This window comes from Notechis scutatus, chromosome Z, assembly GCF_049901735.1.
Source record: "Notechis scutatus isolate UNSWTSFEM ecotype Mainland chromosome Z, rNotScu1.2, whole genome shotgun sequence".
Lineage (NCBI taxonomy): Eukaryota > Metazoa > Chordata > Lepidosauria > Squamata > Elapidae > Notechis > Notechis scutatus.
The window spans coordinates 110886736-110896367 of NC_142025.1; the positions used below are offsets into that span (position 1 = coordinate 110886736).

The 9632-nt window shown below is 37.9% G+C and overlaps 1 protein-coding gene across 1 annotated transcript; it reads right to left on the reverse strand.

Moving 5' to 3' along the window:
- Window positions 1-6580: 6580 nt before the first annotated feature.
- On the reverse strand, window positions 6581-8219 carry LOC113428641 (vomeronasal type-2 receptor 26-like). The gene is made up of 3 exons (XM_026691191.2): window positions 8190-8219; window positions 7579-7705; window positions 6581-7479 (listed from the first exon to the last, which is right to left on the reverse strand). The coding sequence occupies exons 1-3, from the start codon at window positions 8217-8219 to the stop codon at window positions 6581-6583; spliced, it is 1056 nt and encodes a 351-aa protein (XP_026546976.1).
- Window positions 8220-9632: the final 1413 nt, after the last annotated feature.

Here is a 9632-nt window from a genome sequence, read left to right on the forward strand (position 1 = left end):
GGAGAAGAAAAAAGTGTGGATCATTGACATTGCCATACCTGGTGACAGCAGAATCAACGAGAAACAACTTGAAAAAATCACCAGATATCAGGACTTGAAAATTGAACTGCAGAGATTCTGGCATAAACCAGTGCAGGTGGTTCTAGTGGTACTCGGCACACTGGGTGCTGTGCCTAAAGACCTAGGCAAGCACTTAAAAACAATTGGTGCTGACAAAATCACCATTGGTCAGCTGCAGAAGGCCACCTTACTGGGATCTGCTCACATAATCTGCTGATACATCAAGCAGTCCTAAATGCTTGGGAAGTGTTCGGCTAGTGATTTGTGATACGAAACTCAGCATAGTTATCTCGTTTGCTGTGTACACTGTTGTTTTTTGTGAATAATAATAATAATAATAATAATAATAATAATAATAATAATAATAATAATAATAATAATAATAATAATAATAATAATAATAATAATAATGATTTATATTCAGAAGGAAATTGCTGAACTTTGGTGCCATAAATATCAAATGAAGAAGTTATCAAGGGAAATATTCCCTCCCTACAAATCTTAGTGATAGTTACATCCTCATAAATTAAATTAAGTCATAGTTATAGATATTAGATAGATGTAGTTAAAGATATTTAGATGTGGTTTCTTATAATTGGAAATTTGACCTCTCTTTCAACTTTATGTGGATGCTGAAATATCACTTCACATAAAATAAACCTAGAGTCTCATTTAAGATACTTCTTTGTGGAGCCTTCATCATGAGAGGAAAACATTTCAAGCATCATGTGATTTAGCAGCACAGTCCAGAATTTGACCATAAATGGATGATGTACTCACACAGATCCCTCCTGAACTGCCCGAGAAGGATGTTGACTGAAATATAAGGGATCTGAAAATGTAGATAATGCAGAAATAATGCCAGCAACGTTGATATCTCCAAGCTGATGATACGTGTAATGTATAGGAACTGGCTCCTGTAGGTCACATTGAAGGCTAGGATTCTTGCACATCACTTCAGGCAATATTATTGACAGCATGAATACAAATATCTTCCACGAGTGTCTTCTTTCTGTGTGCAAATGTCTCTGTCTGCCAGAAGATCTTTGAAGTAGATCAGAATGTCCTGCCTTCTTGAGATGTCTTTCAGACACAAATAGGGAGTGCAACATGCTATCAAATGAACTCACAGAGCTCTGGGGCTATCAGCCATGGGATGGAATATTACGGGGACAATAAATAGCATCCTTCGGAGTCTGTTCCTCCTTTTTCCATGGGATCCCATAGGATCTGGAGGAGAGACACTGGCTAATTTCATAATGATAGTGAGACAGTTACGTGTGTGAACATTGTCAATATATGTGAAGGCCTCCTGGGGCAGGAAGGCAGGAGTCAGAAGAAAAAAATAAACTAAATGAAGATACATAGGTAAATGTAGGCACTGCTATATAGATACATTTTACTTTTCTATTCTATTCTATTCTATTCTATTCTATTCTATTCTATTCTATTCTATTCTATTCTATTCTATTCTATTCTATTCTTACTCCATTCCAGCCCACTTCAGCCCACCTCTCCTCTCCTCTCTTCTCCTCTCCTCTCCTGTATAATTCTGTAATCTGGCATATTTTTTCTAGTCTAATCTAATCTTACCTTCTATTACCCTATGTAAAACTATTATCTACTGTCTATTGTTTTGCATTCCATTGCATTTTTTTTCCAGAAACATGGATGCTTATTGCACTACTGGGTTTTCATATGATTGAATTCTACTTTTATGGCTTGGTGTATGTGATGCAATAGGGTGGTACTTTACAAAGTTTGATATGGGAAACAGACAAATGACACCATGATAAGCATGTAACAGTGTTGGGATTGGTTTACTAACCAAAGAAAAGAGGAAAAACTCATCTTTGGTAAGATCCCAAACCATATTATTAATTTAAAACTTAAATAAATGGGAGTTTGTTTGTTTTTTATTTATTTAACTTTGTCAGGTGATTATAAAATAACAGGTATAAGTATAAACATAGTTAAGAATACATGAAATGGATATATAGAAGAAAAATAAAAAGAAACAATAGGACAGGGATGGTAGGTACATTGGTGTGCTTATGCACACCCCCTACAGACCTCTTAGGAAAGGGGTGAGGTCAATAGTAGACAGTCTAAGGTTAAAGTTTTTGGGGTTTGGGGAAGAAACCACAGTGTTGCTGAAGTCGTATTTTCTGCAATCAAGTTTAGTGCGGTTTAGCTTGAATTTGTATCTATTGTGTACTCTTGTATTGTTATGGTTGAAGCTGAAGTATTCATTGACAGGTAGGACATTGCAATGTATGATTTTATATACCATGCTTAAGTCAGACCGAAGACGGCGTAATTCAAGGTTTTCTAGTTCTAGAATTTCAAGTCTGGTGGCATAAGGCATTCTGCAATGAGTAGAGGAGTGGAGAACTCTTGTGAAATATTTTTGGACTTTCTCAGCTGCATTAATATCAGATACGTAATGCGGGTTCCAGACTGATGAGCTGTATTCAAGTATTGGTCTAGTAAATGTTTTGTATGCTCTAGTTAGTAGTGTAATATTACCAGAGAAAAAGCTACGCAGGATTAGGTTAACAACCCTTAATGCATTTTGGCTATATGGTTACAGTGGGCTCTAGCACTTAGATCATTAGAGATGAGTACTCCAAGGTCCTTGAAAGAGTTTGGATCATCAACAAGGTCTTGACTATTCAGCTTGTATTTTATTTTCTGATTTTTTTGCCAATATGTAAGACAGAGCATTTATTTGTTGAGATTTGAAGTTGCCATTTGTTTGACCATTCTGATACATAGTCAAGGTCTTTTTGAAGGGTAGCAGTATTGTCGATGGTGTTGAATATCTTTACATCATCAGCAAAGAGAACACAGTTGCTCTTAATATGATCACAGAGGTCATTTATGTAAAGTATGAAGAGAGTTGGTCCAAGAATATTGCCTTTGGGGATACCACTGTTGACAGGTACAGAATTTGATAGGACGCTCCCAATTTTGACCATTTGTTGTCTGTTTGACAAGAATGCTTCTTGTCAGTTATGCAGGTGTCCAGAGATACCATAAGATTTTAGTTTTAGGAGTAGTTTGTCATGTACCACTGAATTGAAAGCTTTACAGAAGTCTATGTAGATTGTGTCTATTGCTTTGCCCTGATCGTGTTGTGTAGTCCATATGTTTTTGCAGTGTAAGAGTTGCAGATTACAGGTTAGTTTTTTTCCAAAACCAAATTGCTTATTAGAGAGTAGGTTGATTGATCTGTAATTTTCAACTAGGCTGCTGTCTCCCTTTTTGAAAATGGGGATGACCGTGGCTTGTGACCATAGGTTTGGCAAGGAACTGGTCCCGATGGATTTTTCAAAGATTATGCTTAGAGGTTTGGCTATGGCAGTGGATAGCTTTTTTAAGAAGCAGACACATATTTTGTCCGGTGCAATGTCTGTGGTTCGACTAGGAAATACTGGGCATGATCCATTGCTGTTTACAAATACTGAGCCAAAGAACTGTGTTAAAGAGGTTGGCTTTAATGGTGTCTTCTTTGCAGTCTTTACCATTAGGTCCTATCAGGGGTGGGATGGACCTTGAGTCTTTTAGTTTGTTGTTTACAAAATTGTAGAAAGCACGGGTGGAATTGGTGTGTAGAAGGTTTTCCTCTTGTTTAATGTGATAATTGGTGCATTCAGTCTTTATCTGGTGGCATAAATTTTTGTATTTGCTTTTGAAGTTGGCAACGTGACCAGATTTGTTTTTCCACCAAAGTGATTTCTTTTTGGATTGAAGCTTCCTTATTGTAATGGGTAATTTGTTTTTTCTGGTTTTTGGAGTTGTTATTGATACATATAGTTTGATGACTCTTTTGAATTCAAGTAAAAATATGTTGTAATGCTCTTTTACAGTATTGCATCCAGTGAATTGAAATTGCCAATCAAGGGATGAGAGATCGTTGTTTATAAGATCATAGTTGCCTTTTTTGAAGTTATAATTGGGGATTCTGTTGTTGTGGTGATTTTTGTGTGGACATAAGTCAATTATGTTGTGGTCACTGTTGGAAAAGTGTTCTTTAATTTGTAATCCGTAAATTGAATTCAAACTATTGCAGAAGATGAGATCGAGGCAGTTGTTCAATCCAGTATTGTTGGTTACTAGTTGTTCCAGTCCCAGATTTGTTACAGCATTGTAGAAGTTTGCATGTATGGGTTCATTTTTATACTCGTTTAGGGTCCAGTTAATATCAGGTAGATTGAGATCACCAAGAAAGATAAAAGCGTGTGGGCAGGATGTAACCCATGTTAGTAGTGAATTTAACTTGTTTACATGTTCAATGTCATAATCAGAAGCCCTGTAACATAATAAGAATGAAAATGTGATATTTAAGGACAATTCAGAGACGATGGTCTCAGGAAGAGCAAGCTCCTGGGTAACTTGGATGTTTTTTAGATGTAGGGACTTTTTATGGAAAATAGCAACACCACCTCCTCTATGGATTTCATGATCTGATTGGTAAACATGATAGTCTCTTACTATGGTAATGGGTTTAGGGAGAGATGTTAGTAAGAGGAGAAAAACAACACAGTTAGGTTTGGATGTATGCATGTACCAATTGTATTAAAATTAGTATTTTCATTCGTTGAAACCATCCGTAAAATCGATGATATTTCTTCATTTGGAAAGGAATTTTCCTGCACATTACTGGAATTACAAATGTTCTTAAGGCATGTATCAAAAAAATCATTGTTTAATGTGCTGTCAACAAAAAGAAGATCAACTGGATAGATTTTATGAAAACCATTCAAAACAAATTGGTTAGAACTGAAGAAGCTCATGATACATCATCCAGTGGTGTTCAATAATCTCATCCAGTGCAACATCATTCTTCGTTTTCCTCCAGTGGCACTCTACCATCTTTTGACTCTTTTCATCACCTTCACCTTCTCAATAGACCAAGGGGAATTTCAGGACAAATGGATCAGAAAAAGGCACATAGACGTGATCCTGTCCAGGGCCTTGCCTTCTGTCAGAAACCATTTAGGTCAAACACCCCCACAGAGCCATGCAGCAGAACCTCCAGGATATCTCCCAGCTCCTTCTGAAACCCATTATTTATGAAAGATGAACAATTCAAATAGATGAGCATCAGGGATGGGATTCTACTGGTTCTCACCTATTTGCTAGAACCTTTTGTAAACTTTCTGAGCGGTTCGAAGAACTGGTTAATGGAAGAAATCTCCTTTTTTCTCACTTTACAGGACTAATCCTAAATGGAAGGCAGGAAACATTCTGGTGTTGATTATAACCTAATTTTTATTGCCCTGCTTATAGAAACTGCCTCTCCATTAATGCTTATTAGATTCTTGGCAGTATGCCTAGACTTCCTGTCACCTGAATTTACATACCCTTTCTGAGTTTTGGTCTAAAACTAGTTTTTGGTGAAGTTTAATTCTGTGCTTGGCGATGTTTAATCCTGTGTTTATTGATGGAATAATTTTCCCTATTCAGGGAGGAAAATGGTTAATCTCTGTTTCTGAAAAGAAACTGGGTTGAGAAATCTGGCTAGTTCCTTTGTCCTGGTAATTGTTTAAGAACCAACAGCTACTATTGTGATTTAATAATTTGGATTGTGTTTAATTTTTTTCCTGCCTCATGTTTTCTTTTTCTATCTGAGGAGGGGGTCTTCCTTCACTGCTTTAGTGGTTTCTGGCACTGTCCTTTTGAGGTGTACTTTCAAGAGGTCGGATGCAAGCTTGGCACTGATTTTTTTTTATTGCCTTTCTGGGGAGCCTGTGATCTTTCCGTAAATCTGGATGATTTCCTTAGGATATCTTGTGAGGTGTGTGAAAGCAGCTGATATCTTTAAGTCATGCAAATGGATCTAAAGATTGCTTCTCCTGAGTGTGCTCTTTCTGGAGAGCTTAAATGACCTCTCTACTAAAGGGTTTCACTTTATGAGCAAGAGTCACTGCTGCTAGTTATTAGTTATTATTGCACTATTTTAATTCCTCAAGGTGCTCTGGCCCCCTGCCTGATTTGTAACTCCAGCTTGCAAGTATTTTTAATCTAATAATTGGCATTTAGGGCAGCTTTTTGCAAGCAAAGAAGCTTTTTGTATTTTTGTACAGGTAATCCTTGACTTGCAGCAGTTCATTTAGTGACCATTCAAAGTTACGATGGCACTGAAAAAAGTGACTTATGACCATTTTTCACATTTACAACCGTTGCAGCATCCCCACAGTCACAAGAGGACAGGCGAGGAGAAGCTCCCCTTGACTTGAGTGACATCGAGTTGGCCAAGCCCACTCAGTCCCAGAGCCACCCAGCCACACCTAACCAACTGGTTATTAAGGCAGTGAACTGGTTGTTAAATTATTTGAATCCCACCACTGGTCCCCATTTATAATTGCCTTCCAGAAGGAAAAAAATGTTCTGATCTATATTGAATTTTAGAGATAGGGTAGTATAGAAGGCCAGTCTTACTGCACATTGTTTTCTGGCTTAAGTGTGCTACTAGGGAAGATTTCCAAAGGATATCAGATCTCCAAAAGGTTTATTAAAAATTTCTCTTCATGAGCTGATGTTTATCATTCAGTTCGGGTCTCATCACAATGATAAAACACTTAGGAAGGAAGATACACACCAATAGTCCAGCACTGGAGGAGATCATGGAAAAGATCTCCACAGCCAATGTATATTTCCCCCTTCTGCTTAGATAGGTTGGGATAAAGCACAGCCAAACACTGCAGAAGACCAACATGCTGAAGGTGATGAATTTGGCTTCATTGAAACTGTCAGGTAACTTCCTAGCTAGAAAAGCAGCAGAGAAGCTAACCAAAGCAAGAAAACCCATAAAGCCAAAAACACAGTAGAACATGACCGAGTCCTCATTGCACTCCAGGATGAGTTCTTCAGGTATTGAGTGTGCATCAAAATCTGGGTATGGTGGGGATGTTATCAGCCACACAACACAAACACACATTTGGACAAGGGAGCAGGCTAGAAGAATGAAACCGACCATTCTTCCCCCCACCCATTTCCTCAATCTGGAACCAGGTTTGGTGGCCATGAATGCCAGAACCACAACAAATGTTTTGGCCAAGACACAAGAAACCGCCACTGAAAAGATGAGCCCAAAAGCTGGCTGTCGAAGGAGACACACAATCGTATTGGGTCTCCCGAGAAATAGAAAGACACAAAGGAAAGAGAGGAGGAGGGAAACTAGGAGAATGTAGGTAAGATTCCGGTTGTTGGCTTTGACGATGGGAGTATCTTTGTGTTTCATGAAGATTGTGATGATCAAAGTTGTCTTCAAAGAAAAGCAAAGAGAAAGAACAATCAGACTGATCCCCAAGGGTTCTTCATAGGACAAAAACGTGATCCGCTTTGGAATGCACATATTTTTGTCAGGATTTGGATATTGGTCTTCTGGACATGGAGAGCAGTCATTCACATCTGAAAAAGTAGACATTGATTGGAATTATACAATGGATTATAGACAATGTTGTACCCTCATGGCTTAGTCCCATTATAATGTATTTGGAAATTTCCTACCCTTCTTTTTTGATATTTTCCCATCTGGACATAGACGGCAAACATAACAGCAAAATGATTCTCCTTCTAACTTTTCCTTGCTGTATCCTGTCTCACAGGGATCATTACACAGAGATAAAGGCAACGTCTATCAGTGAATAAAAAAGAATATTTTAAGATACAGAGGAAAAAGAAAGTTCTTGGAAAGATATTGTTAGTGTGGAATCAAGTGCATAAAAATGTATTGATAATGAGATGCCATGTGATTACATTGTTTTGTGATCTAAATGAACTAAAATAATAATTCATTCAATATATGTAATTATTGTTGTCAATGGCTTTCTATATTTTTAATAATTCTAATTTCTATTTTTTGTGCTGGTTAAAGATGTTTTTCTCAATTTCTTAATTTTGAAGTCACCAGATTGATGAAATTCAGTACACTGGATTGTAGGTTTTACTTCACAACTGTAACACCAGAATGGCTGCACCATGTTATATTCTTATACTTAAAATAAAATTAAAAAAAAACCCATGCATTGTTAACAGAGAGCCAAACTAATGAGTATAATATTCTATGGCAGGGATGTCAAATTCAGCTTCATTGAGGTCCACATCAGGGTTGTGCTTACCTCAAGTGGGGGGCCAGGGAGCATGGCCATATCGAAGTAACTCATGTCTGTATCAGTTGTAGTTGCCCAGGCGACTCCCCCCAGATTCCATTTTTGGCTGGGACAGCTTCCTGCAGAGCTCTGCCAGTGAAAATGGACACAGGTACCAAGACTCTGTATTCACTGGCAGATGTATTGCAGGCTGGTACTTTGCTGTTTCTAATGTTTCTAGCGTGGCCCCCTGGACATATTTAAGCACTCTATGGGCCGGATCCAGCCTGCGGGCCTTGAGTTTGACTCCCCTGTTCTATATCAACTCTTAGAAAATTATTAGAGATAATTTTTTTGGACTTCCGGTTTGTAGGGCTTCGGTGGCGGCGGAATTCGCGATTGTGTGTGGTTTCTGCTTGCGCTCACGGCTGGAGTGCCCCGAGCCAGCCGGCTTCGTGGCTATAGTCACCCATAGAGGTGACTGAATATAGGGGAGACCCAGCAGGGTTGAGGGGAATCGCACCTCCCCTCTTCAGCTGGTTTAACTCCCTTTTCTGAAAGCAGTATGAGCGGCGGTCAGAAATGGCCGCCACAAAGAAACACTCATGCGGGAAAGTATGTGCAGGAGGAAGCTGAGAAGTGAAAGTTTTGGCTGACTGGGATGACAAGCAATATTTAAGATATCCTGGAATTTAAATTTTGGCAAAGGATACATCATTCCCAAAGAAGATCTGGAAGCAGCGAACGAAAGTGAAAAGGGAAAGTTTGTTTTTTCTTACTCTCCTTCCTTACGGTGACAGCAGGTGAATGAGAAATTGGAAAAACCTGCTTTGGCATCAGCAGGTAATTAAACTGGAAAATTAAAGACAAGGGGACAATAAAGATTTCTGAACACTGAAAAAACCTTTTTTTTTTTTTTTTTGCTGTAAGTGGGAAGGGAGAGGAAAAGAATTAAGACTAAGATTTGGCTGGAAGAGACTGCTTGGAATTTAAAAGACTAGAGCTAAATTGTAACAAAACTTCTAAAAGATACATTTTAATTGGAACTTTCTAACTGAATTGTAACCCCAGGAAGAGAAAGTGAAAAAAGAAAAAAGTATTAAATGAAACAGCCTGTGTGTATTTGGACTGCTTGATGTCTTTGGGACTTTTGGAAATTATTATTTGAATGATTAAAAACATTTGGGTTGTTTAAAAAAATTTCTACAATGGCATTACTTGTTGATGAACTGAAAATGGAATTCAAAAAATATAAATAAGAGGAACAAGAAGAGAAGGGCTCTTTTGGCTTCGTTTTTCATTTTTTAGAAATGGCGATTTCTACTTATAAGAAACTACAAGAACAAGAAGATTGGGATGAAGAAGAAGCCATCTTTAATGAACAAGCAACTTTATCTGGGGAAGAAAGGGGAAAGGGGGAAAAGAGAATGGAGAACTTAAGACTTAAAAAAACAACCAAAAAAGGGAAAAATA